This window comes from Erythrolamprus reginae, chromosome 8 (assembly GCF_031021105.1).
Source record: "Erythrolamprus reginae isolate rEryReg1 chromosome 8, rEryReg1.hap1, whole genome shotgun sequence".
In the NCBI taxonomy this organism is placed as follows: Eukaryota; Metazoa; Chordata; class Lepidosauria; order Squamata; family Dipsadidae; genus Erythrolamprus; species Erythrolamprus reginae.
Window position 1 is genome coordinate 57,258,044 of NC_091957.1, and position 27,783 is coordinate 57,285,826.

Sequence of the window (27,783 nt, forward strand, 5' to 3'; positions counted from 1 at the left end):
TTATCTAGCCTCAGTATTGTGATGTGTCTAGTTTGCTTTTGTTTCTAAAAAAACCCCAACCCCAGTTAATGTGTGGTTTCCAGGTACCAACAGCACAGAACAGCTGCTGTATTTATGAAATGCTAGTGATTTACAACCACAGCCCAGTGAAAAATAAACAGCCACACTAAAATTGTTTGTCGTCCTCTATTTCTTGTGCTCTGGACCCCAACCACCGTTTATTGGAGATGCAAATAGGCCTTTTTAACCTATCTCAAAAATAGGGAGGGGGAAGAGACATTCCTTGGGTGATTTATTTATAGAACTAGAGCAACACACACTAAAAAAATAATAATAATTCATGTACTTCTAATTTCAAAGGTTTTGTCGATACTACCTGTTGGCTGAGCTTTTTAAGGTAAGAGATAACACTGTAACTAAGTCCACAATCTAAATTATCTGATATCAGATTTGGAGCTCCCATCATCCTGAGGGCTTTCTTTAATGGCTATAAGGAAAACAAAATACACAAGAGTGAGAAGAGAATCAAATCTTTTTTTTTCTTTAAAGAAATTGTTTGTTTGTTTTAAAAAAAAATTCTTAAAAGATATTAAGGCACCGCAGAGTTTGTGCTCCAGTATGCCGTGTTTTATTTTTTTTCATATATATTTTTGGAAGCATGGATTCAAGGTCGTACATTCCAGTCGTTTAAAGCATCTCATTGTGGGTATTTGGGCCACGGAACCATCCTGGCGCCCCCACCAGTCACAGCACAGAAGCCGGAGACCCTGATTGCCGGGATGATGCAAGTCCACAACGAGGCATCTTGCCCAAGCTATCCAGGTACTTTCCATATTGCCCACCTAGTTTTTATCAGCTTCCCTCCCACCTCTGGCTCAGCCAGGCACAAGGTTAAATGCTACCCTCTTCCATTGCTTATACCACTAGCGGCAGTAGCCCAGAGATCTGAAGTTAATGGAAACATAGAAACATAGAAGACTGACGGCAGAAAAAGACCTCATGGTCCATCTAGTCTGCCCTTATACTATTTCCTGTATTTTTATCTTAGGATGGATCTATGTTTATCCCAGGCATGTTTACATTCAGTGACTGTGGATTTACCAACCACGTCTGCTGGAAGTTTGTTCCAAGGATCTACTACTCTTTCAGTGAAATAATATTTCCTCACATTGCTTTTGATCTTTCCCCCAACTAACTTCAGATGGTGTCCCCTTGTTCTTGTGTTCACTTTCCTATTAAAAACACTTCCCTCCTGGACCTTATTTAACCCTTTGACATATTTAAATGTTTCGATCATGTCCCCCCTTTTCCTTCTGTCCTCCAGACTCTACAGATTGAGTTCATGAAGTCTTTCCTGATACGTTTTATGCTTAAGACCTTCCACCATTCTTGTAGCCCGTCTTTGGAATGGTGGAAGGTCTTAAGCATAAAACGTATCAGGAAAGACTTAATGAACTTAATGGACCCAGAAAGGATAAAGAAGGAGGAGGGAAGGAGGGGGCTGAAAAATACCCCCCCCCCCGCAAATCCGATATGCTAGGTGACAATTCCAAAAGGGTTTTTTTTAAGGGGGGGGATTTACTAAATTGCAAGCATTAAGAACTCGGGAACCCTGACATGCAAGATGTTTGACTCAAAAGACATGCAAGAAGGGTGTTCTCTCGAGGGGTTCTTTTGGGCCCACGAAAAGGACAGCACTACCTACCACTAAGTAGTAAGGAGGCATGGTTTTTATGTAGCTCTCCAATGCTTGTCGCCACTTCAGGTTTGGCTTCAGCTTGTGAAACTTGAAAAGGTCATCTGCAAAGAGGAGGAAACAATCCGAGTTAAGAAAAAACAAAACCTGCACCCCGACACTTGGACGTCAAAAGTAAAACAACTATTTCCTGCGCCAGGAGATTTTTCCCTTAAGAACCAAGATCCAAAGGGAGGTGGGTTTTCCAAGATCAAATCCCATGTTGGAGCTAACAAGAAGATATTTTGGGCTTCTAAAGACACACACAGAACGCTATTGTATGCCACAACTCCATCCATCCACATAAAAGTAGAGAAGACAATTTGGCCTAGGTGTGAAGTCTGGAGAGAGGACAACCTGGGCTCTAACCCCACCTGAGGCAGAAGACCACTAGATAAACCTTGGACCATTCACTCTCAGCTCCCTAGGATAGAGGCAGGCAAAGTTGGCTCTTCTAGGACATGTGGACTTCAACTCCCAGAATTCCTGAGACAATCATGCTAGCTCAGGAATTCTGGGAGTTGAAGTCCACTTGCCATAGAAGAGCCAACTTTGCCTGCCTCTGCTCTAGGAGAAAGGGAATGACAAATCCCTTCCAAAAATTTTTTCAAAGCCCTTTTGAAATTTCTGTCTGAATGTTTCTTTTTAAAGCGTGCCATAGAGCCTTAAATGGAAGCCAGGGTCTTTTCCTCAGCTTTCGGTGCGGTGTGTTCCCTTGCAACACAAGAAGCTGAAGCGAATGTGTGTGTGTGCACTCGCATGATGGTTTGTTTAGGTAACTAAGCAACAGATGGAATTCCTGATAAGCTCTTACTCAACTTTTCCTGATGGAAAAGGGACCTTGGACAAGCCATCAGGAACGTTTTTACCTTTGGGAGATAGGGTGGAAATTATTCTTAGAAAATTCAACAGTTACTTGACAAAGCCACTCGTCTGCCCCCCCCCCCCCCCCCGCTAACTATCAGCCCAGGCAAGAGACCTCCATCTCCTGCAAATCAACCAAGAACTTAGAGACGCTGAGCCTTCGTTTTAACATCTCCGTTTAGTATCTTTGCCAATCAGGGCAGGAAATATTCTCAATGTTTAATACAGCAAACATAACAACTGACCAAAGAAAAGTGGCAAGGAGGAGACCAAATCTGAGGAGCGGCAAATCAAATCTATGTAGTTGGGAGCCAACAGGGGGATAAAATAGGAAAACTAATCATGCAGGTTTCTTCACCTACACACATCTATATTTGAAAAACATATCTGAAAGAAGAGCCAGGAGTTCCTATTTTCTTTGACCTACGGGAACAGAGCAAGGTCTGAAGCAACAGGAAATCTCAAGTAGAATCATGCACCCACACTCCCAAAAAGGAGGGGGGGGGGGAATAGAATCTCTTATTTACCAGCAGTTCTCTCTCCAAAATCACTATATTCCCCAATGCATAATTTAGGGCAAAAGAATAAGCAGAAAGTGTTTCTGAAATGAGAAGGCCAGAAATAAAACTAATCCATCTTTGCAACCCTTTTGTTCCAGGGAAAGAAGAGAGCTCAGAGGGACAAAAAACATTTTTTTAGGAAGATACTCAAGGACTTAATCGATAAGTAATCCAGTTGTGCTTCTGGATACAGTGGTACCTCTACATAAGAACGCCTCTACTTACAAACTTTTCTAGATAAGAACCGGGTGTTCAAATTTATTTTGCCTCTTCTCAAGAACCATTTTCTACTTACAAACCCCAGCCTCCAAAACTGTTACCGGAAAAGGCAGGGAGAAGCCTCTGTGGGGCCTCTCCGGGAATCTCCTGGGAGGAAACAGGGCCGGAAAAGGCAGGGAGAAGCCTCCATGGGGCCTCTCTTGGAATCTCCTGGGAGGAAACAGGGCCAGAAAAGGCGGGGAGAAGCCTCCGTGGGGCCTCTCTAGGAATCTCCTGGGAGGAAACAGGGCCAGAAAAGGCGGGGAGAAGCCTCCGTGGGGCCTCTCTAGGAATCTCCTGGGAGGAAACAGGGCCAGAAAAGGCAGGGAGAAGCCTCCATGGGGCCTCTCTTGGAATCTCCTGGGAGGAAACAGGGCCAGAAAAGGCGGGGAGAAGCCTCCGTGGGGCCTCTCTAGGAATCTCCTGGGAGGAAACAGGGCCAGAAAAGGCAGGGAGAAGCCTCCATGGGGCCTCTCTTGGAATCTCCTGGGAGGAAACAGGGCCGGAAAAGGCAGGGAGAAGCCTCCATGGGGCCTCTCTTGGAATCTCCTGGGAGGAAACAGGGCCAGAAAAGGCGGGGAGAAGCCTCCGTGGGGCCTCTCTAGGAATCTCCTGGGAGGAAACAGGGCCAGAAAAGGCGGGGAGAAGCCTCCGTGGGGCCTCTCTAGGAATCTCCTGGGAGGAAACAGGGCCAGAAAAGGCAGGGAGAAGCCTCCATGGGGCCTCTCTTGGAATCTCCTGGGAGGAAACAGGGCCAGAAAAGGCGGGGAGAAGCCTCCGTGGGGCCTCTCTAGGAATCTCCTGGGAGGAAACAGGGCCGGAAAAGGCAGGGAGAAGCCTCCATGGGGCCTCTCTTGGAATCTCCTGGGAGGAAACAGGGCCAGAAAAGGCGGGGAGAAGCCTCCGTGGGGCCTCTCTAGGAATCTCCTGGGAGGAAACAGGGCCAGAAAAGGCGGGGAGAAGCCTCCGTGGGGCCTCTCTAGGAATCTCCTGGGAGGAAACAGGGCCAGAAAAGGCAGGGAGAAGCCTCCGTGGGGCCTCTCTTGGAATCTCCTGGGAGGAAACAGGGCCAGAAAAGGCGGGGAGAAGCCTCCGTGGGGCCTCTCTAGGAATCTCCTGGGAGGAAACAGGGCCAGAAAAGGCAGGGAGAAGCCTCCGTGGGGCCTCTCTAGGAATCTCCTGGGAGGAAACAGGGCCGGAAAAGGCGGGGAGAAGCCTCCATGGGGCCTCTCTAGAAATCTCCTGGGAGGAAACAGGGCCGTAAAAGGCAAGGAGAAGCCTCCGTGGGGCCTCTCTAGGAATCTCCTGGGAGGAAACAGGGCTGGAAAAAGGCGGGGAGAAGCCTCCGTGGGGCCTCTCTAGGAATCTCCTAGGAGGAAACAGGGCCCCCACCCTCCCTGTGGTTTCCCCAATCGCACACATTATTTGCTTGTACATTGATTCCTATGGGAAAAATGGCTTCTTCTTACAAACTTTTCTACTTTAGAACCTGGTCATGGAACGAATTAAGTTCGTAAGTGGAGGTACCACTGTATATTCCTCAGCTGACGCAAGAAAGAGCACAAGGCATACACGCTTCGATTTACCATTCCCCCGTTTGCAAAAATTACCCAACCACAGTGAGTCATGCAGCTCGGGATCTCCACCCTGCTGTTCAACATTTAGTCATCTGGGCTGAAAAATAAAGACCTAAAAAAAGGAACACGTGAAGGCCAGGCAGAGATGCTGCAAAAGGGAAACAGACTGACGCTTTGTTTTCGGTTGTGAAAACAAGTCGCCAGCGGAGAAAGACAAAGGCAAAGAGCTGTCAAAACCTGTCAAGTGCAACTAAGAGGCTCAAAATAGGCCCGTCATTCCCGAGGCAGGGAAACCCATGCACTTCTGCACCGCAAGGCCGGGGAATTAGAAACAGGGTGGCACAAGGATTGTTATTGGCCTGCACAGTGAGCCAAGATTGGAGTTAATGGGCAAGGCTGAAATTGAGCTCAGTGACAAGGAGGGAAGCGGAAACACACACAACCCCGAGGTGTTTCCTTCCAGTGTCCACACGTCTGAAACTAATGTTACCCTTTTAGGCAACGGCTAACCAATGAGCTCAGCTGGCATCTGAAAAAGGACTCGCCTTCTAAATTGGGGGGCAACTTCCGCAGGCAAAATGCTTTACACTCTGGGTGAGTTGAGAGGATGAAAAAAGGCTCTCTGCTTTACCCTGGGAGGGAGGACACCTGGGGCCACCCAGAGGCCATGCAGGGGCATCCAAGTTCAAACACGAAGCCTTGACTGAGGTTAAAACAAAACGGGCTCCTTCTACCCAGACAATTCTGTTTTTGGAATCAAAAACTGTCAACACAGCGCGGTGACCTGGGTTTCCTTCCCAACCAAAGAGGGTCAGGATCCAGGCTAAAACAAATTTTGTGAAAATAAATCCACCCAGGGACAAGGTGCTTATTTCTTGCAAAAGAAGGGAACAGCAAGCTTGGTTTTCCTTTTTTCTTTCTTTCTCCCCGGTATCTATAAACCCTTGGAAATTCCGAGCCCGAGTTCTCAAACGAAAACAAAACCCAGGGCTTATTATACACATGCTGCTGCAAATGTAAGACACCACAGCCTGCAAGAGGGAAAAGAATGGAGGTTGAACCTTACTCCAATTAAGGAAGAAGCTACGAGTCTAGGAGGTGAGCAGCATCAAACATGCACTGGGCAGCAGGTGGCTCTCCTCCTCTGCTGCAGAGAAAAAAAGGGAGAGGGGGGTGTAAAAAGCCTCTTCTCCCAAACGTGGCAGTTTGCAACACTTGGTTCCCATCCCGTTTAAGAAAACGGCTGGCAAAACATACAAGCACGGACACATATATAGAGACAGACGTCGGGGTGACCTTCCTGAGATGTGGCCGGGCAGGCAGGGCGGCGCTTACCGAGCAGAGGGAGCAGGACGGGGTAGTTGTAAGGCATCACATAGAGATTGACACAGGTCAGACTGGTGCTGGCCTTTAAATAACCAAAGGGGTGTCCGAGCTCGCTGTATTTTGCGCTGCTGCTCACAAAGACCTAGGGAGGAAGAGCAAAGGGAAGGGGGGCAACGTTAGACACACCGGGCAGGAGAGAGTGTTGGGGCTAACTGGGGAAGAAAGTAAGTTGTAAAAGAGGGGGTGAATAGTCTGTACTTATTTAATTATTTGTTTGTTTAATTACTTAATTACTTAATTAATTAGACTTTTACGCCGTCCCTCTCCGAGGACTCGGGACAACTTACAACAAACACTGCTCAAAAAAATAAAGGGAACACCCAAAAAACACATCCTAGATCTGATTGAATGAAATATTTTCATTGAATACTTTGTTCTGTACAAAGATGAATGTGCTGACAACAAAATGAAATTGACGGTCAATCAGTGTTGCTTCCTAAGTGGACAGTTTGATTTCACAAAAGTTTGATTTACTTGGAGTTACATTGTGTTGTTTAAATGTTCCCTTTATTTTTTTGAGCAGTATATAATAAACAACATACAATATCTTAGATCCAATTAATTAATAATAATAATAATAATAATAATAATAATAATAATAATAATAATAATTTATTGGATTTGTATGCTGCCCCTGCCCGTAGACTTAGATTTAAAAGTCCAAAAAACCCACAAAACCATAAAAAGCAGTCATTCCATTTGCTCAACATTCTCTCAAAACGTTCATTGGCCACGGGGCAAGAATCTAATGGCCTGGTGGCATAAATGAGTCTTCAGACTCTTGCAGAAGGCGAGGAGGGTGGGGGCAGTAGGAATCTCCAGGGGGAGCAGATTCCACAGGGTCGGGGCCCCCACAGAGAAGGCTTTTCCTCTAGGCCCCGCCCAACGACATTGTCTAGTTGACGGGACCTAGAGAAGGCCGACTCTGTGGGCCCTGACTAGTCGCTGGGATTCGTGCGGCAGAAGGCGGTCCCTATGTTGGTGAGATTTGCCGTGTTTTCTAAAGAGGGGGCTGCTGCTTCATGTCCTTTGATTTAAATGTCTGGTTTTTCTCCAGCGAACCGATAGTTTTGCCAGTGCTGTGCATAAACTGCAACTTCCAAAGCACCTACTCCAATGCAGCCACTGATAGCAAGGGCATTGTGCTGTATCCAAAAAGGATCAGATTTTGGGAGGGGGGTGGCAGGAGAAACATAATATATATTAAGAGCAAAAGTGGCCTAGAGAGGGGTTTTTTCGTAATCTGTCCTATTTAACAAACGATACTTACTTCATCGGGCTAAGATTAGGGCCCCATGGAGTTCCCTAATTCTAGTTAGCCCACATCTATTACAATAAACCTTGCTCTGTTTGTATGTTTATTATTTTTATTATTATTATTTATTAGATTTGTATGCTGCCCCTCTCCGTAGACTCGTATCTATGTATCTATGTTACATTATGTGAGCATAAGTCTAATCAATATTCTAAATGTATTTCTAATATTAATATCCAATAAAAAATATTTTTTTTAAAAAAATATATAATAAACCTTTCAAACAATTCTCACATTACCAGTTGTTATTCGTGTTAATGTGAAAGACAAATGTAGCTTTTCCTAGAATTCTGGGTCGCAGAGAGGGATTAATCTTTTTCTCTCTCTCTCTCTCTTGGCTCTTTTAAACTATATTTCTGGAGAGTTATGCTATGGTGACCAATAATGTTGGGCAAGGGAGAGGAGAAACTGCAGAGGAGTTTCAGGACCAGGTAAAAGACAAGAGGACCTGAAGTAAAAAAAAGAAGAGGGAGATAAAACACATACTCTCCTCCCCTGAAACTAGGGGGGGAAATGAAATATTCCTACCAATCCACTAACCTCCTTGCCTTTCGCAAGCTCCTTAAAACCCACCTCTGTCGTCAGGCATGGAGGAATTGAAATTTCCCTTCCCCCTAGGCTTATAGAATTTATACATGGTATGCTTGTATGTATGAGTGGTTCTTTAAATTGGGGGTTTTAGATTGTTTTTAATATTAGATTTGTTTACATTGTCTTTTTTATTGTTGTTAGCCTCCCCGAGTCTTCGGAGAGGGGCGGCATACAAATCTAATAAATAAATAAACAAACAAACAAACAAACAAACTGGCAGGGCGCTATTTGGGGCGCTGACACTAACGTTCTTACCACTGAGCAGCAGGCAATTCCACACAATTTGGAGTTGCCTGTGAAATGGAATATTACCAGAAGCCCGCGTGTGAAATTTCAAGCCAGGCTACCATCTGCTTGCTCAGAATAGTATGGCTGGTCAGAATGGCAGCAGATACGAGGATGTTCCCTTCCCTCAAAATCTCCAGTTACGGCAAGAATAACCAGGATTGAACTGGGGAACCCTCCGTGGGTAGCCCAGTGCTACTCTCAGTTGAAGGGCCGGACCAATGGGGGGGACGGGGACTACTGACCCCCTCAGAGAGGGTCCGCAACTTGGGCGTCCTCCTCGATCCACAGCTGACATTGGAGCATCATCTTTCGGCTGTGGCGAGGGGGGCGTTTGCCCAGGTTCGCCTGGTGCACCAGCTGCGGCCCTATTTGGACATTGCTCACAGTCACTCATGCCCTCATCACCTCGAGGCTCGATTACTGCAACGCTCTCTACATGGGGCTACCTTTGAAGAGTGTTCGGAAACTTCAGATCGTGCAGAATGCAGCCGCGAGAGCCATCGTGGGGCTTCCAAGATTCGCCCATGTTTCCTCAACACTCCGTGGCTTGCATTGGCTGCCGATCAGTTTCCGGTCACAATTCAAAGTGTTGGTCATGACCTTTAAAGCCCTACATGGCTTTGGACCAGACTACCTCCGGAACCGCCTGCTACCGCACGAATCCCAGCGACCAATAAGGTCCCACAGAGTTGGCCTTCTCCGGGTCCCGTCGACTAAACAATGTCGTTTGGTGGGCCCTAGGGGAAGAGCTTTCTCTGTGGCGGCCCCGGCCCTCTGGAACCAACTCCCCCCAGAGATTAGAATTGCCCCCAACTTCCCTGTCTTTCGTAAACTACTCAAGACTCATTTATACCGCCAGGCATGGGGGAAGTTGAGATATTTCTTCCCCCTAGGCCATTACAAGTTATGCATGGTATGTCTGTGTGTATGTTTGGTTTTATAATAAGGGTTTTTAGTTGTTTTATTATTGGATTGTTACATGCTGTTTTTATCATTGTTGTTAGCCGCCCCGAGTCTACGGAGAGGGGCGGCATACAAATCCAATAAATTATTATTATTATTATTATTATTATTATTATTATTATTATTATTCCCAAACCTTTTTTTAAATCTGCACGGCGTTAAGCATCTGAAAAAACAGATCGTGCAAGTACCTGCCAGCACACGTGAGACAACTTCCGTTCCAAGATGTATTGCGTTAAAGGTGATGGTTCCAGTTCGTACTTGTCAAAGGGCAGCTTATCGATCACCATGGGTTCGCAATCCATGCAGGAGAACCTCACCACCGGATGAGCTGTGCGGGGGGGCTGGAAAGGACGTAACAAGCAGAGTCAAAAGGTTCAGTCCCAGCCCGTTCCAAAAAGTACTTGTGGCTAACCATTTTAGCTTAAGTCAACACGTCCAGGGTTTTTTTTAAACAAGGTTCCTAACAAACCCTACAGAGTTTTTAAAATAGCGCAGATGCTATTCAGTGCTTTTAATATGCTCAAGGCCCTTCAAAGCTGACGCTAAGACTATTGGTTTGTAGGTACACCTCCAGGAGATGGGAACGGAGCTGGGACGGGACAACTCTAGGCCCTTTCAGACGAGCGTAGAACCTGTACTAAGAACACATCCATTAGGAGTTTGTCCCAACAATGCAGCCCAGAAGACATAGGGGGCTCTTACATACCAGCGTTGGTGAATTCTGATCGGGCCAAAAGGATTCCGGAATTGGCCAGTGGCCAACAGGCACCCCCGTTTTAGGGTTCGGACGCACGTAGATGAGTTTATGGCAGCTGTGCCACGTCTGAGAACCGAAGGAATTGACAGGCCTTGGGGTATCCGTGGGGCCATCTAAAATCCAAGGAAAAACAGCAGGGTAAGAAATGTGGCACGTGAATATGATCGCCAGTTATCTCTACACTAGAACAATGCAACAAAAATAGAGGTTATAAATATTAGTGCAACTTCAATTTAATTTGCAACTTTGCATTTGAAAACCTAATTTGCCTAATTTGTGTCAGTTCAAAGTCTTGGGGGTTTAATGTCCAGATTCCTGTTTGAAGTCAGCAAAGATCCTTCAACCAAGGCCCATTAAGTCCTCATAGAGGAGCAGCATATAAATACAAATAATAATAAAAAAAATTAAGCTAAGGGTCCACGTAAAGCTTTTTATTAGTTACCTTCCCCAATGTGAGGAGGATCTGGTCCCGATTTTTCAAAATTAATGACCACACCACTCTGAACCTTCTGAGCGAGGGATTCTAAGCACTGATTCAACATGCGCTGAGTCCGAACACAATACGAGCGCCCTGGAATAGAAAACATCGAAAGAGAAAGGTTTTAAATCAGGCAAGTTACAAGAAGGTATTTAGAAAAAAAAAACTGGACTTGGAACGCTTTCAGAATTAAAGCAGAGGGTGATTTTTATTCCTATTTGATCCCATTCTGGAAAAAGGTTCTATTTGGAAAGTAGAAAATACAGTGATAAGGGAGTACAACACTCCCTTGTCGACAGTATGTTGAGGTGACTTTTAATTTGATTTAAAAAGGTTTCTAAAACGGCTCCTTCAAATCTTATCTCAAAAGAAAAATGTTTTTAGGGCTAGAAGGCAAAATTTTATACCAAGGGTGTCTTGGATGTTCACGATGTTTTTTCTAGAACAACCAAAGAGTATTAACAACAGGGACCTTGGGACCAGCCCGATCTTTGTATTTCTCCCACAGCTTGTCATAGTGACAAATTTGACAAGGCCTTCAGAAGGGCAAGGTTTATTTAAGATTAGGAAATATAAAATCCATCTTCATAAACTCAACAAGGACTGTGGCTTTGGAGCTGCTTGCACAGATGTTCCCAGAAAGCCCGCAGAGATTGTGGGGAGAGGAAAGCCAAGACACAACCCACACAAAGAGAGAACAAGTTAAACCGACGGAAGTTCCACCTTGTCTGCCCTGGCTACAGTCTCATATAATTTCCAACATCGCTAAACTGCGAAAGCTGTCTACCTCCGGTGACTTCACACATCTGCGTGATGGCAGACTCGTCAGTGGGGACGCTCCCTAACTGCTCGGGTTCCACCGAAGAGGCTCCGGGCAAGCGCAGCACGAGGGCAAACAGCCGTTGATCCCAGCGAAACGGTTCTTTGGTGAGCTCGCTACCAGGCAGGGGGGAATTCAGAGGCAGGTGTAGCTATAAAAAGAAGAGAAACATTTTAGCTAAGAGTCTGCCAAGACTCCACAAGCAGAGGTGGACAAAATCACGGAAAAACAGCATCGCATGAACAAAACAAACAATCCTGCATTTTTAATCAGACTTGGTTCCTTTATAAGGAGAGGGGTAAAATTTTAACAGCAAACATCCCACCTTCACAGCACAGCAATTTAGTTGCGCATCTTACCTCCTCTTGAACCGAAGAAGTATTTGTCAGCTTGTTTCCATCTGTGATGGTAATTAAAATCGAGGGCTCTAAAAAAAAAGGATTCCTCCCCTACAGAAAGGAACAAAATGCCCAAGTCAACATCTTCAAAGAATCAAAGAGGGTGATGCGTTCATAGTTGAACCTAACCCATCAGCCGAAATCAACCCCAAGAAGAGTCCATCCTCCCAAAGGAAAAGAGGAACAGAAATACAGAATTTCTGCTCCTGGCTAGGAAGGGTCGAGGGGTTTCCCAAATGGCCCATATAATTTATTTGAAGCATTATCAGCAACTGCTCTGCTCCCTTTTATGAAAGAGCTCTGCACCTTCTTCAGAGGACCAGGCGAGGGAAATCCAAGGCCAGCACCCCATTACCTGCCCATAGTTGTCTATTCCAGAGACTAATCTGTTGAGGTTCAGCAGGTCGAAGGACGATCGCAGAGCCTGGCCGAGGGTGGTCAATCCTGACGCCTGCAGGTTTTTCAGTTCATTCATGAAAGTGGCATGGTTTTCCTTCCATCCGGCCTAGAGAACGAGCAAAGGCCACGTTGACTTTGGGGCTGGCCAGGAAAAAGGGGCTTCAAAACAAGTCACCGTGATTATTTTACTAAAGAGGCAAGAAGGTTACGTGAGTGAGCAGGGTGTCCAGGGGGAAAAGCATTTTGAAATTCCCTGATATTTCCCTGACATTTCCCTGTAACTTGGGATCAAGTTAAGGCGTGGTCGTAGATGATATCATACCAAACGGCTAAGCCGTGGAGAAATATCGGTAGCTGAAAAAGCAAGTTGTTGCCACAGTTATGCTCATTTTTGCTCGACTCTGCCAGGCAGCACAATCCGGTTTTTTTAACATGATTTTTCCCTGACCTTTTAACATTTTAATACAGTTTGATTTTTCCCCCTGATTTATTCCGGGTTTTTTTTCATAAATTCCCTGATAATTCATACCTCTTGTTAGAGGTATAACAAGCAGGAAGAGGGAGATTATGATCCCACTATATAGAATGCTGGTGAGACCACATTTGGAATACTGTGTTCAGTTCTGGAGACCTCACCTACAAAAAGATACAGTGATCCCTCTATTATCGCGAGGGTTCCGTTCCAAGACCCCTCGCGATAATCGATTTTTCGCGATGTAGGGTTGCGGAAGTAAAAACACCATCTGCGCATGCGCGCCCTTTTTTCTATGGCCGCGCATGCGTAGATGGTGGAGTTTGCATTCCCCGCCGCCCACGCAAAGGGGAAACCCCGATTCGGCTCCTCGCTGCTGCTGCGCTACCGAGCAGATCAGCTGCTGGGCGGCCGAAGGAACCTTCCCTGGGTCTTCCCCCTCTTGCTGGCGGGCGGGGCGAGCGGCGGGCATCAATGAGGAGCCGGGGTTTCCCCTTTGCGTGGGCGGCCGGGAAGACCCAGGTTGGGGGTTCGGGGGGTGCTGGGAAGCCCCCCAGGCCGGCTGCGACCTTTTAAAACAGCCACGCCGCTTCCCAGCTGACTCCCGAAGCCAAACCCGGAAGTGGGGTTTTTTTTAATTAATATTTTTTTAAAAATCGCGATATAGCGTTTCGCGAAGGTCGAGATCGCGAAACTCGAGGGATCACTGTATTCACAAAATTGAACGGGTCCAAAGACGGGCTACAAGAATGGTGAAAGGTCTTAAGCATAAAACTTATCAGGAAAGACTTCATGAACTCCATCTGTATAGTCTGGAGGACAGAAGGAAAAGGGGGGGACAGGATTGAAACATTTAAATATGTTAAAGGGTTAAATAAGGTTCAGGAGGGAAGTGTTTTTAATAGGAAAGTGAACCCAAGAACAAGGGGACACAATCTGAGGTCCGTTGGGGGAAAGATCAAAAGCAACGTGAGGAAATATTATTTCACTGAAAGAGTAGTAGATCCTTGGAACAAACTTCCAGCAGACGTGGTTGGTCAATCCACAGTAACTGAATGTAAACATGCCTGGGATAAACATAGATCCATCCTAAGATAAAATACAGAATATTGTATAAGGGCAGACTAGATGGACCATGGGGTCTTTTTCTGCTGTCAGTCTTCTATGTTTCTATAATTCCCTAACCCCCTAATTCCCCTGTTTTCCAGGTCTGCTGGACACCCTGGTAAATGAATGAGAAACAATTCATTCCGATAAGCATCGAATGGGCTCAGCTGCCTGGGGAATTTCAGTTCCAGGCTGGCCTTCCACTGCCTGCACTTTACAGAGAAGGCAACGTGGTCCACCCATTTCAATGGTTGGCAGCAGCATCTCTCAGATCTCATTCCAATAGCTTTAATTTAGGTGAATGGCTACAAAGAGCCTTTGAATCACGGCTAATCTTTGAGGACTATTACACTAAATTGCCAAACGTCACTGGGCAGGGAGCATCTGCCAAATAAGCCATTCTATTTCATAGTCAAGAGTCCTAGAGAGGGTTTGTTTTTTCACCCCTGGAAAAAACTGTACTAGAATACAGGAACTTTCCCAGGCTTTTAATCTTTTTTTGTGGAAAAATAAAGGAACGCGGCCAGACTGTTATACGTAGCCTCAGAATCACTGAGCATACTTTCACTCCCTGTGAAAAAGTTCTATTGACATTACACAATTTTCCTCCTTAGCCTCTGCCACGTTTTGCAGATCAAAAGACTTTTTTTGTACCCAAATATCCACCGAATGGAGAACCCCTTTTTAAAAATTCCAGAGCTACGTTAGTTATGAAATAAATGTGAGGTATTGAACTGCAAATCCTCCTTCTCCCAAGAAACAAGTCTTCTCGACAGGCCAATGATGAACCTGTTGAAACGTTTTGTTTCTAACTAGCAAAGAAGCTTGAAGTTGCTGTAACATTTGCTGGAAACATTTCAAAAGATTTAGGAGACAAGCTTTTTTAGTGGCTGCAATGAAGTCATCTCTCTACACGCTTACAACTCACAATCGTCAAGTGTTCAAGATGCAGAAAACATGACTGAACGAAGCGCTGCAATTCCCTAACACCTTACCATAATACCCAATTTTAATCTTACAAGAGAGGCCTTTGGGTCTAAAATATTTTCCCAATAAAATTCCCAACAAAGGATCCACCAAGTCATAAAATATCCACAGTGCAAAAGCAGCAATTAGGGGATTCACAAAAATTTAATTCCCTATCCAAGAGCCACCCAAACAAATACACTGACATATAAATATCAACTGTAAAATCCAGGAGTGGGATAAAGCAGTGTTTCCCATCCTTGGCAACTTGAAGATATCTGGACTTCAACTCCTAGAATTCCCTAGCCAGCATTCGCTGGCTGGGGAATTCTGGGAGTTGAAGTCCAGATATCTCCAAGTTGCCAAGGTTGGAAAACACTGGGATAAAGGAGTGTGCTTTGGTTTCAATACAAGTTAACACACTATTAATACTAATCAAATTAATATATTATGGGAAGCAACTTAGTACAAAAACGTGTGCAATTTCATTTCAAGTGCTAGGCCAGTGATAGCAAACCTTTTCTCCCCTCAGGTGCCAAAAGGGCACACGCATGCACAATAGCTTGCATGCCCACACCCATAACACAATGCCCTCCACCCCACAATGCACGTACAAAACCCACCTGCTGACACCCCCCCCCCCCCCACGCCTCACTGAAGCTTCCAGACGTCCGGTAGGCCCCTTTTTCGCCCTCTTCAGACTTCAGGAAAGTTTCCCAAGGTTTTTCTGAAGCCTGGGGGAGGCAAACACAGCCTCCCCTCCACCCTCCAGAAGGCTGAAAATCACTGGCCAGCGTGCACATACATGCTGAAGCTGACATAGGGCAAAAGCCATGCATGCCCTCAGATGTGGCTCCGTGTGCCATCTTTGACACCCGTGCCATAGGTTCGCCGTGATGGAGCTAGGCAATGCACTGCAAAACACTGACCAAATTAATAGTGTTTGCATTTTTAAACTATTTTTAACATTTTAGTATTTATTTCTTATTTATTTTTTTATTGGATTTGTCTGCCGCCCCTCTCCGGAGACTCGGGGTGGCTAACAGCGACAATAAAACTGTGTACAATAGTAATTTGGTATTAGAAATGATTAAAAACCCATTAATATAAAAACCAAACATACATACATACATACCATGCATAGAATTGTAAAGGCCTAGGGGGAAAGAGGATCTCAATTCCCCCATGCCTGACGACAGAGGTGGGTTTTAAGTTGTTTACGAAAGTCGAGGATGGGGAAGTTCTAATCTCTGGGGGGAGTTGGTTCCAGAGGGCCGGGGCCGCCATAGAGAAGGCTCTTCCTCTGGGTCCCGCCAAGCGACATTGTTTAGTTGACAGGACCCGGAGAAGATCCACTCTGTGGGACCTAACTGGTCGCTGGGATTCGTGCAGCAGAAGGTGGTCCCTGAGGTAATCTGGTCCGGTGCCATGAAGGGCACCCACCCAGCTAAGGAGCAAAATCTAGCCACCTTATCTGGCTCTTGAAATGCTAAGGGCAGTCAGAGATGGTTAGCACTTTCACTGTGGATGCCAAAAGAGCCAAGAACTATAAAGTAACTCTTGAGAAGTAACTCATTTCCATCTCCAAAATGGTGACACCAAATTACCATGGAGGTCCGGCCATAAATGGCATGCTTGGTTTTTTACTGTTGGTTTTAAATTGTTTTTATATTGTGTTTTTTAGAGGTTCTAATATTACGCTGTATGTTTTTATTTTTTGGTTATCAGCCGCCTAGAGTCCCTAGGGAGTAGGGTGGCATACATATTTTAAAAAATAAAACAAAATAAATACTGCATATTTCCCTCTCACCAAATGGAACAAGCATGGGAAACTGAAGGCCGCTCGTGATATATGAGGTGGTGTGAATTCAGGTGTTGGACCACAACATCAGATCTAGATTGTGGCTCAGGTTTATTCAAATTTATGCAAACGCATATTTGCAGCTATTAAATATCTGAGTAACCACAGCCTCATTACTTGCAATATTCTAAATACATCACGTACGTTCCGGTTATCTGACACCAAGTACACTGTATTACATCAGGGAGGTCACTTGATGCTACGCAACCTCCAGAGGGGCTGGAAAGGTGGTATGGACACAGGGGTTTTAGAAAACAAACGTCCCTTTCTACCTCCTTTTTCTAGATCACAGGAAAAAGCGACAAATAACCTGAAAAATAATCCGGTAGGTAATTCTCCCAAATATTTGTTTTGCAGAGATAATTTCTGTAGTTGTTCTGTCATGAAGGCAGGAGATACTGTAGATCACTCCTGATCCCAGTTTTGGGGTACATCCAGCCTAGGGGTGACATGATAGCAGGGTTCCAATACTTGAGAGGCTCTCACGAAAAAGAGGGAGCTCAAACTATTCTCCCAAGCACCAGAAGGCAAGACAAGAAGCAACATATGGAAACTCATCAAGGAGAGGAAGAACCTAGAAATAAGGAGAAATTTCCTGACAGTGAGAATAGAAACATAGAAACATAGAAGACTGATGGCAGAAAAAGACCTCATGGTCCATCTAGTCTGCCCTTATACTATTTCCTGTATTTTGTCTTACAATGGATCTATGTTTATCCCAGGCAGGTTTAAATTCAGTCACTGTGGATTTACCAACCACGTCTGCTGGAAGTTTGTCCCAAGGATCTACTACTCTTTCAGTGAAATAATATTTTCTCACGTTGCTTTTGATCTTTCCCCCAACTAACTTCAGATTGTGTCCCCTTGTTCTTGTGTTCACTTTCCTATTGAAAACACTTCCCTCTTGAACCTTATTTAACCCTTTAACATATTTAAATGTTTCGATCATGTCCCCCCTTTTCCTTCTGTCCTCCAGACTCTACAGATGGAGTTCATGAAGTCTTTCTTGATACGTAATAATCAATTGGTGGAAGGGCTTGCCTCTAGTTGTGAGTGCTCCATTCACTGGAGACTTTTAAGAAGAGTCTGGACATCCATTTCTCAGGAATGGTATACGAGAGTGATGGCAAACATATGGTACGGGTGCCACAGGTGGCATGCAGAGCCATAGCTGCTTGCACGCAAGCCGTTGCCCTAGCTCAGCTCCAGTGTTCAAGTGTGTGCTGGCCTGCTTTTTGGCTCGCAGAGGCTCCGGGAGGGAGGTTTTGGCCTCCAAGAGGCCGGGGGAGGGCGTTTTTACCCTCCCCCGACCCTGGGGAAGCCTTTGGAGCCTGGAGAGGGCGAAACACGAGCCTACTGGGCCCGCCAGAAGTTGGGAAACAGGCCATTTCTGGCCTCCAGAGGGTGGGGGAAGCTGTTTTTGCCCTCCCCAGGCCTTGAGTTATGGGTGTGGGCACTCACGCATGCGCGATAGCACGCAAGCACGCACGCTCTTTCAGCACCCGAGGAAACAAAGTTCGCCATCCCTGGTATAGGATCTCCTACTCAGGGGGATTGGACACGACCACCTCCAGAGTCCTTTCTAACTCTGTTATTGTTATTCAACGTTAGCTGTTTATCTTTTGTTACAATCAACAGCTTATGGGAGGAAAAAGAAACTATAATTCACCCTTTTAAAGAGAGCATCTCTCTACATTTACTGCTGCAGCCTGGCAAGAAACACCCCCCCCCCCACACACACAAATGACACGTTAGAAGCTGCAAATGAGGAGCTTCCTTCCAACAGAGACAAATAACCACAGAGGTGTGCCTTAAGAACGGCAGACTGAAAAACAAGGAGGGGCTGGCACGATGATTAACGGGGCGAATTGCCAGGTTCTCTCTCTCCCCCTCACCCACTTTATCCCAGAGGGCAGCGGTTGGACCTTGTGGAGATCCACTTTTCACTGGACCTTGATGCTCCAAGCAGCCGTATCTCCCTAGACCCGGGATGGCAAACCTACGACACGCGAGGTGTTGCCCTATGTCAGCTCCAGCGTACGTGTGTGCACTAGCCAGCTGATTTTCATTCTTGGGGGAGGACGTTTCGCCTTCCAGAGGCCTTATGGGAGCTTCTTTGAAGACCCGGAGTGCAAAAAAACGCCCAATGGGGCAAACCGGAAGTTTGGAAAAAGAGCTTCCCGTTTGCCTGCTGTACTCTTTTTTTCACACTCCGGGGCGTCAGGAATCTCCCTGAAAGCTCCGGGGTGCGAAAAACAAGCAGAACAGGCAAACCGGGACTCCATTTTCCCAAACTTTATTTAACCGTTTTTTTTCACCATCCCAGGCTTCAGTGAGGCCTGTGTGAATGCACAGGGACGGATGGGGTGTTGTGCGCATGCGCAGATGGGTGCGCATGCGTGTGGGGGGGGGGAATGGGTGTGGGCATGGATGCTAGCACATGCACACACCCTTTTTCAACACATGAACCAAAGAAGTTCACTGTCACTGCCCTTAGGCCAGGGGCAAGCAAAGTTGGCTCTTCTATGACTTGTGGACTTCAACTCCCAGAATTCCTGAGCTAGCAGGATTGTCTCAGGAATTCTGGGAGTTGAAGTCCACAAGTCATAGAAGAGCCAACTTTGCCTGCCTCTGCCCTAAACCAAGGTGTTCAATCTTGGCTATTTTAATACCTGAGGACTTCAACTCCCAGAATTCCCCAGACAGCTATCTGGGGAATTCTGGGATTTGAGGTCCACAGGTCTTAAAAAGTGACCAAGGTTGGAGATTCCTACCCTAGTCTAACCAGATGGCACTCGGCAATTAACCACCACCCCAATAATAATAATTGGCATGGGCAATTTTTTACCCAATGGTTCATGGTGCACGGGGCTCTTTGAAAACTGGCAAGCCAAGTTTTTGCAACCCTTCATTAAAATCGCCACACCCCGGTGGAGACACACACCACCATGGCAGCTAATTGAAGGAACAATACAAGCCTTCCACACATCCAAAGGTCAGAGAGAAGAGCAGAAGGACCTGTTGAAGAGGTGTAGGGCAGGTGTTCCCTCTCTGCAAACAAAGGATTTAATCCGACACAGTGCCTGTCTAAGACAGCTGAAAAGATTCTACCATGAATCACAGACAGGAAATTCCTTCTTCGCCTCACAATTAAAAAAAACATACTCAAGTATAGCCAGATAATTTTTCTGCTTCCCAGGAAACCAACATTTAGAACAGAACAGAATCGTAGAGATGAAAGGGACCTTGGAGGTCTTTTAGTCCAGCCCTCTACTCTGGTTAAATTTAGTACCATCCAAGGAAAGATTTAATCTTCCCAAGCAGCCATAAAAGTAAATGTATGTGAATTAAATTCTTAAGGCAGGCAAAGCTGGGCTTTCAGGAAACTAATATACAGAAAAATCATACATAGTTCTCAAACAAACACTGCAGTGTCTGAAGAGGCTACAGAATTAGCCTTTGTGATGATACCACCCTTCTTCAGGTTTGATAAGGTATTTAAAATGCATTCTATCAATGCATTTTAGCTTATTATTCCAATTCTATAGTTGCCCTATTTTTTATTTTTAAAACTGTCTCTAGCCAGGTGTTATAAAGGTGTAAGGGAAATTAACATGTTTTGCTTTGTGTGTCCAGTTGTGGCTGAATTGTTCCCTGCAGATGTTAAATATTTTTCAAAAGCCATTTTTCAAAATTAACTCTGTGTTATGTATTTATTCCTGGACTATCACTAATTCCATCAAGGGAGTCCATATGCCCATGTTACACCAACACTCCGCAGTCTGCATTGGTTGCCGATCAGTTTCCGGTCACAATTCAAAGTGTTGGTCATGACCTATAAAGTCTTTCATGGCACCGGACCAGATTATCTCAGGGACCGCTTTCTGCGGCACGAATCCCAGCGACCGGTTAGGTCCCACAGAGTGGGTCTTCTCCGGGTCCCATCGACTAAACAATGCCGCTTGGCGTGACCCAGGGGAAGAGCCTTCTCTGTGGCGGCCCTGGCCCTCTGGAACCAACTCCCCCCCAGAAATTAGAATTGCCCCCACCCTCCTTGCCTTTCGTAAGCTACTTAAAACCCACCTCTGCCGCCAGGCATGGGGGAATTGAGATCCTCTTTCCCCCTAGGCCTTTACAATTTTATGCATGGTATGTCTGTATGTATGTTTGGTTTTTATATTAATGGGTTTTTAATCGTTTTTAGTATTGGATTATTATTGTACGCTGTCTTATTATTGCTGTTAGCCGCCCCGAGTCTCCGGAGAGGGGCGGCATACAAATCCAATTAATAATAATAATAATAATAATGCAAAGGCCTATAAATCAAATCAATCGAATTAATAAATTCCACACCTGAGTTCCCAAGAAGTTTTAACGGTGGCTCGCAACTATTAACGCCACAACTTTACAAGTACAAAGGCATCTAATTTGGGAGGAGTTAACCAAACTCTCCAAATTGGTCTCACACACACGACAGTGCCTGCATTGTGTTCCTCGGGAAAAATTCCATTTTCAGCTGCCCCTGACTTGTCTACTCCATTTAGAGGCGTATTAAGTGCAAGCAGCTTTGGAAAAAGAAACAGGAAGTGTCATCCTGACGAGTCAAGAGAACTTTCCGATGATAAGATCCGGAGAAACTGGCCAGAACAAGTCCTGCCAACAGCCTACTCTTCAGAATAACAGATGATGTAGGAAGACTCGGAATTATTTGGTGTGAACCAAAGCCAAGTCAGAGCACTACATGCATAAGTTTGCAATTGGCACAATTCTATGCAACCAAACGTAGATGTCTCGGCTGCTCCCTCGGTTCTTAACCTTTGCAAAGACCTTCAGTTGGTTTTCTGGGGAGGGGGTTAAATTGTGCGGTTCCTTCCAGGGCCTCCTCTATTTCTCTGCCATGAACTGCTGAGTGTTTATCTGTAGGGATTTTTGTTCTGTGAGACCGGTTCCAACCTCATTTTAAAAGTTTCATTCAACTTTTGAAATTTAGAAGCAGCCCACCAAAGACATAATATTCCACAGGGAGAAGAAAGAAAAGAAAGAAAGTAGGATGCTTGGCTGCATAGCTAGAGGTATAACAAGCAGGAAGAGGGAGATTGTGACCCCCTTATATAGAGCGCTGGTGAGCCCACATTTGGAGTACTGTGTTCAGTTCTGGAGACCTCACCTACAAAAAGATATAACAAAATTGAACAGGTCCAAGGACGGGCTACAAGAATGGTGGAAGGTCTTAAGCATAAAACGTATCAGGAAAGACTTAATGAACTCAATCTGTATAGTCTGGAGGACAGAAGGAAAAGGGGGGACATGATCGAAACATTTAAATATGTGAAAGGGTTAAATAAGGTTCAGGAGGGAAGTGTTTTTAATAGGAAAGTGAACACAAGAACAAGGGGACACAATCTGAAGTTAGTTGGGGGAAAGATCAAAAGCAACATGAGTAGATCCTTGGAACAAACTTCCAGCAGACGTGGTTGGTAAATCCACAGTAACTGAATTGAAACATGCCTGGGATAAACATAGATCCATTGTAAGATAAAATACAGGAAATAGTATAAGAGCAGACTAGATGGACCATGAGGTCTTTTTGTGCCGTCAGTCTTCTATGTTTCTAAGAAGAAGAGTGTTTCAACCAGAGAGAGACGTTTAAAGACCATGGATTAGCTCTTCATCCAATCTGGAAAGAGCTACCAAAGGGTTCTTTTGCTGTTCAGGCAATGCTTGACTCAGCCTTCCATCCTTCCAAGGTGGGTAAAATGAGGACCCGGATTGTGGGGGCAGTAGGTTGGCTCTGTTAAGAAGCACTATTACTAACATGTTGTAAGCCGCCCTGAGTCTAAGGAGAAGGGCGGCATAAAAATTGAATAAAAATAAATAAATAAATAAATGCAGGGCAGAAAGGCTACTCAGAAGGGCTAGTATTTTCTTCCCTATGTGTGTTTTAAAATTCTATGTAATGCTCCCTTGGGGAAACCAGTGCAGCCCTGCAATACTGAATTTCGATTGCTGGGCCATTCAAAATTTTGCAGACTTTTTGGCGCAAGCAGATAACAAATTCAAGAAAACAGATATGAAGATGGGAAGAGGTGTTTTTCTGATTTCTGAATGCTTCTATATGACGTAGGATTTGCCCAACAGCTCTAAAAATCCAAACAGCCTCCAAAATACAGGTTGCTCCATTTCTAGAAGACAAAACTCGTGCGTTAAAAAATAAAGAGCCAAACCACTGAGCAGAAGATAAAACAGCTTTTCACCAGGTTGGGAATTATTGTCTCAACCCCTCAAAATGAGTCAATGAGACTGACTTGATTACAGATGTTTTGCAAAATTTCTTACCACGTTTCCCCAAAAATAAGACCCTGACTTATATTTTTTTGAACTCTGAAATAAGCACTTGGCCTTATTGCCTAGAGCAGTGTTTCCCAACCATGGCAACTTTAAGATATTTGGACTTCAACTCCCATTATTCGCTGGCTGGGGAATTCTGGGAGTTGAAGTCCAGATATCTTCAAGTTGCCAAGTTTGAGAAACACTGGCTTAGAAGATGAACTCAATGGTGCTACTTGAGAGCTCAGCGACAAATTAAACCCTGTATGTGGAGTGGTCTGAATGGAGATCCTTCTTAGACCCTCACAGGCCATAGTTCATCAGACAAGAAGGGAAAAATTGGTTCTTTTTGCAACATTCCCTGTAAGCCTGCTATCGGCCATCAATTACTGCTTTTTACAGCCCGTCCACAAGACTGACTGCAGCTGAACACTTTACTTGGGAAATGTAGATTTTATGACAAAGCTAACCTAGAAGTTTTTGAAGTCATCTCCTTCTCTTACTGGTTAGCTTTGAAGTTATTCTTCTTACAGATTAGCTATCGGCGCTACAATAAATATTTGCACTCCTTCAATTGGATTGTTAAGCGGCTAAGGAAGCAATGGAAAAGACTAAAATCTTTTGGGGAATGGTTAAGAGATGTCATGCCTATTGGCTACCTACATTGAGGACCACAAATAAAGCCTTTACATCCGATAGAATATGTGCAGCTCAGGGTTAAACCGCAGGGTCCTTGGTGCTTTCTGAGCTCAGATGCTTCATGATCCAACTAGGGAACATCACCAGTGCTAGCCTTTGTATCTTCTGGTTCACTTCTTCCAATAACGTGGCTGCAGGATCTCGAATAACATTTAATGTAGTATCCTCAGCAACTAATTATAGTTTTTGTCTCTGTAGTGTGTTCAGGTTTGATATTTTTCTTCTATTTCCACCACCAACAGCGCCAGAAACTTTGTAACGGGCTTTGCAAAGAAATGTATTCTAAAATCCCAATTACAGGATTGACAACCTAACTTGGGACAAAAAAAGTGCCATTTCACGGCTGGAAACCTCAATTTAGTAAGAATTGGTGGAAAGCAAAGTGAAAGCGGACTGTTTAAGGATATGGGCAAGAAAAGGAAAGAGTGGCCGAGGTCTTTTCAATGTTTTAAAGGAGCTGATTGTACTTTTTAAAAGTGTATCTTGTTTCCAGGATACGTAGAAACACATCCCTTGTTTTTCTCAGTTCAACTTCAGCCATGGGGTCAGTAAGTGGTCCCGAGCAACTCACTATTTCTGACTCTCCAATTCTTCTTGAAAGATGGAAGAATGGCTGTAAAAACAACAATGCAAGTGATAGTGAAAACTTCTGAAAACTACAAATATATATATACCGTTTCCAGAATGGCAGGGGTCCCTTTGACTAATTCCAGTCTTATTTTTGACTGACAAGATAAATAGTTTTTGAAGAACGATTAAGAAATCAAGAACTCCCAGAGTATACTGTATTTCAAAGAGCTACTGAAATGGACAATTATTCTTGGATACATTAAGGTGCACAACTGTAGCTGAAGTGTAGCTGAAATTGTAAACAACGGGCATTCCTAGTTGTTGTGAAGAAAGCCTTAAGGTTACACAAAAACCTGTTCTCTCTGGAGGCAAAGCAAAGAGGCAAAAGACAGAATCTTCTCCTCGGTGGTGGCAGAAGAAAATGAAAGGCTAACTTCAGCAAATTTTTGACCATGTCCTGATCAATTCACAGTAGACAAGCGAATGGAACGGGCTTCTGTATCCTGTTCCAAAAATTAAAGATAAATTGTTAGTTCAGTTCAGATTCCATTTTCTCTTACTGCACAGGTGCAGAGTTTTAAAGATTTTGAAAACGCTACCAGATAATTGTTTTATTTTGATCCTTTGGGAATGTGGCCAACAGGCAGCATTGCAGGACTTGAGATCCATTTTTATCTGGGGTCTTATTGCAACACAAGCGATTTTAAGCTTTGCAGAAGAATGAATGTGAAAAATGGGCTCCTAGCAAGGGATCATTTTCTCAGAAAGAGGAAGCAGACTTTACAGCTGATCTTCAACCGAGGAAACTGAAAGGAATTCATTCACAATACTTAAGACTGACGTGCATGATGGGAAGAACAATTTGTTTATGCAGATCAAGGTGGGATTAGCAACAAGGAAATTGGGGAGGAGAAACTGAAGAACTTTCCCAGAAACAAGGCTGAAGCCCTTATGGCCCTGCCAAAAGGAAAATATGACAGATGTTAAGGGGAAAAGAAAGCAACACAACTGCTCTAGGTCAATTCCTTCTCTGTCAATAAACCAACTGTCTACCAAAGGAGATGGAGGCGGCCTCGTGCCCCAACGCAGTTAATCTCTGGAAGTAAAGGATGTGGAAAGGAATTGGGAAGCTTTGAAAAACTGTCTAATCAAGAGCTCCTTTAAGATGGGAGACAGATTATTGTTTGTTTAGGTGCTTGATTGCCATGTAAGGATAAAACAGGCCCCTATCTGGAGATTTAATATCTAGGATTGATTTAAAATGTTATTGAACACAATTAAAGAACCATCCTTATTCAGATCAGAATTTAGGATGGTAGGAGTGGGAGGAAAGGGCAGAATCCAAGGCAAAAACTACTTTATCGTATCCTGGCACGGAAGCCAGATTGTACTTCCAAGCATCTGTAGGGAGCCTGATTGAAAATCCATTTTATCAATTGCTTTTATGATAAAGGTGTTGCTGATTAACAAGGCCAATGAAAGACCACCTTTCAGGAAAAATAGGTCAGAGAAAGTTTGGAGTTTTTTAAATCTACAAGTCAAACTTCCCCCATCTGGAACCCCCCTGCCTTAAGCCAGTGAGGAGATGCCTTGCATGGAGGCTTAATGGAGATGCTTGAGGGGAACAGATGAAAAACCACAGAAGGGACACCATGAAGATATGTGAAGGAAGGAACGCTTGTTCATTTGCTTGGTCTAGAGACTAGAAAGAGGAGATTGTGAGTTTTAGTCCCAGTTTAGGCGTGAAAGATAGCTTGAATGACTTTCGGCCAATCACCAGGCGACTGTGAAATCTAGTTGCACCTTAGGCATAAAAGGCTGGGTGACGCTTGGCCAATCCCTAGGAGCCAACGAGCTCTAGTCCTGCCTTACCCATGAATGCCAACTGGCTGACTTTGGTCCACTCCCTCTCTCTCTCAGGCCAAATCACCCCACAGGATTGGGAAAGGAGGAGGAAGGTGTACGTGTGCCGCCTTGAGTTATTTATAAAAACAAAGGTGGGATAAAAATAAATTAAAAGGTGTTGTGACACCTAGAGAAGCCAGAGGTGAAGTGCTTTCCTGATGAAATATGATGTTCCTCTTCCTGGGGTTGCTAGATTATTGTTGATCATCACACAGCAAGCCAGATGTTCAGATTGTGTTTGGCATTTTTGTCTACCTAGAGAGCCCTTAGCAAAGACCTACGATTATTCTTGCTATATTATTATTATTATTATTATTATTATTATTACATTATTATTATTACTACTACTGTATTACTATTAATTGTTGTTGTTATCATCAATAAAACACAACAAACAAGATCACTATGCTGGATTTCGTATTTCATCACCAGTCAGGCGCTTCCCAAGCACCTAGGACTGCGTGATGTTGCGGCAAATTATGTGCACCAATCCCAGTAAAGTGGCGTTTTGCATTTGACAGATGGAGATTTTGTCAATTCCGATGGTTTTCAAATGTCCACTGATATCCTCTGGCACTGTATCCAGCGTGCCAAGGACCACTGGGACCACTTTCACTGTCTTATGCCAGAGTCGCTGCACCTCGATTTTCAAATTTTTGTATTTCGTATTATTACTACACTATTACTGTATTACTATATTATTATTATTACTATATTATTGTTGTTGTTTTGTTATTGTTACTATTGTTATTATTTAGACTGAATCTAGACCTGCAGAGGCCAAGAGAGAGACAGAGATTTAATGTACCTATGTGAGCAATAACCCTTAGACTTATATGTGACTTCAGTGCTTTCCCGCCCTCTCTAAACAGCATCCAACCTCTGGCTCCCAACCCTGGGGTCCTCATTTTACAACCTTGTCCAAGTGGAGCTTCCAGAGACTCTAACGCCAAGGGTAGGCAAAGTGACTCTTCTATGACATGTCCTCGGAGAAGGGAGGCATACAAATCTAATAAGTTGTTGTTGTTGTTATTATTATTATTATGTGGACTTCAATTCCCAGAATTCCTGAACCACTCATGCCCGCTGAGGAATTCTGGGAGTTGAAGTCCACATGTCATAGAAGAGCCACCTTTGCCTACCTCTGACTTAGCCTAACTCAGGGGTTGGCAAAGTTGGCTCTTCTATGAGGTGCAGACTTCAACTCCCAGCATTCCTCAGCTAGCAGGACTGGCTCAGGAATTCTGGGAGTTGAAGTCCACAAGTCATAGAAGAGCCAATATAGCCTAACCTCACCTGCCTTTTTGGCATCCTCTGCACCTAAGTGACCTTCAGAGACCCCTCCCCGGGAAACGAATCCCCCACCCACCCAAGGCCCCCTTCAAGCCGCCTCCCGCCCGTGTGTGTTTGTGTACGTGTGAACGGCCCCGCGTGTGCCTTGGGAAGGGAGCGGCGGAAGCGGCTTCAGCAGCCCCCTCCTCCGG

At 44.7% G+C, this 27,783-nt stretch overlaps 1 protein-coding gene across 4 annotated transcripts in view; it reads right to left on the reverse strand.

The window, feature by feature from the left end:
- The window catches only part of LOC139171631 (integrator complex subunit 6-like), a 38,749-nt gene that overhangs the window by 10,166 nt on the left and 800 nt on the right, over positions 1 to 27,783 (reverse strand). For 2 of the 4 annotated variants that reach the window (XR_011559774.1, XM_070760027.1), the window contains exons 3-11: positions 12,349 to 12,498; positions 11,955 to 12,044; positions 11,563 to 11,746; positions 10,740 to 10,868; positions 10,247 to 10,410; positions 9,729 to 9,881; positions 6,330 to 6,462; positions 1,706 to 1,800; positions 377 to 487 (exon numbers count right to left, since the gene is read on the reverse strand). Coding sequence is in view for 3 of the 4 variants with exons in the window: in XM_070760027.1 (XP_070616128.1) it covers positions 377 to 487; positions 1,706 to 1,800; positions 6,330 to 6,462; positions 9,729 to 9,881; positions 10,247 to 10,410; positions 10,740 to 10,868; positions 11,563 to 11,746; positions 11,955 to 12,044; positions 12,349 to 12,498 (1,209 nt within the window). In the remaining variant the exon portion in view is untranslated. Of the gene's footprint in view, positions 1 to 376; positions 488 to 1,705; positions 1,801 to 6,046; positions 6,142 to 6,329; positions 6,463 to 9,728; positions 9,882 to 10,246; positions 10,411 to 10,739; positions 10,869 to 11,562; positions 11,747 to 11,954; positions 12,045 to 12,348; positions 12,499 to 27,783 lie in introns of those variants that run through there. The other 2 variants (XM_070760025.1, XM_070760028.1) reach the window with 2 other exon arrangements.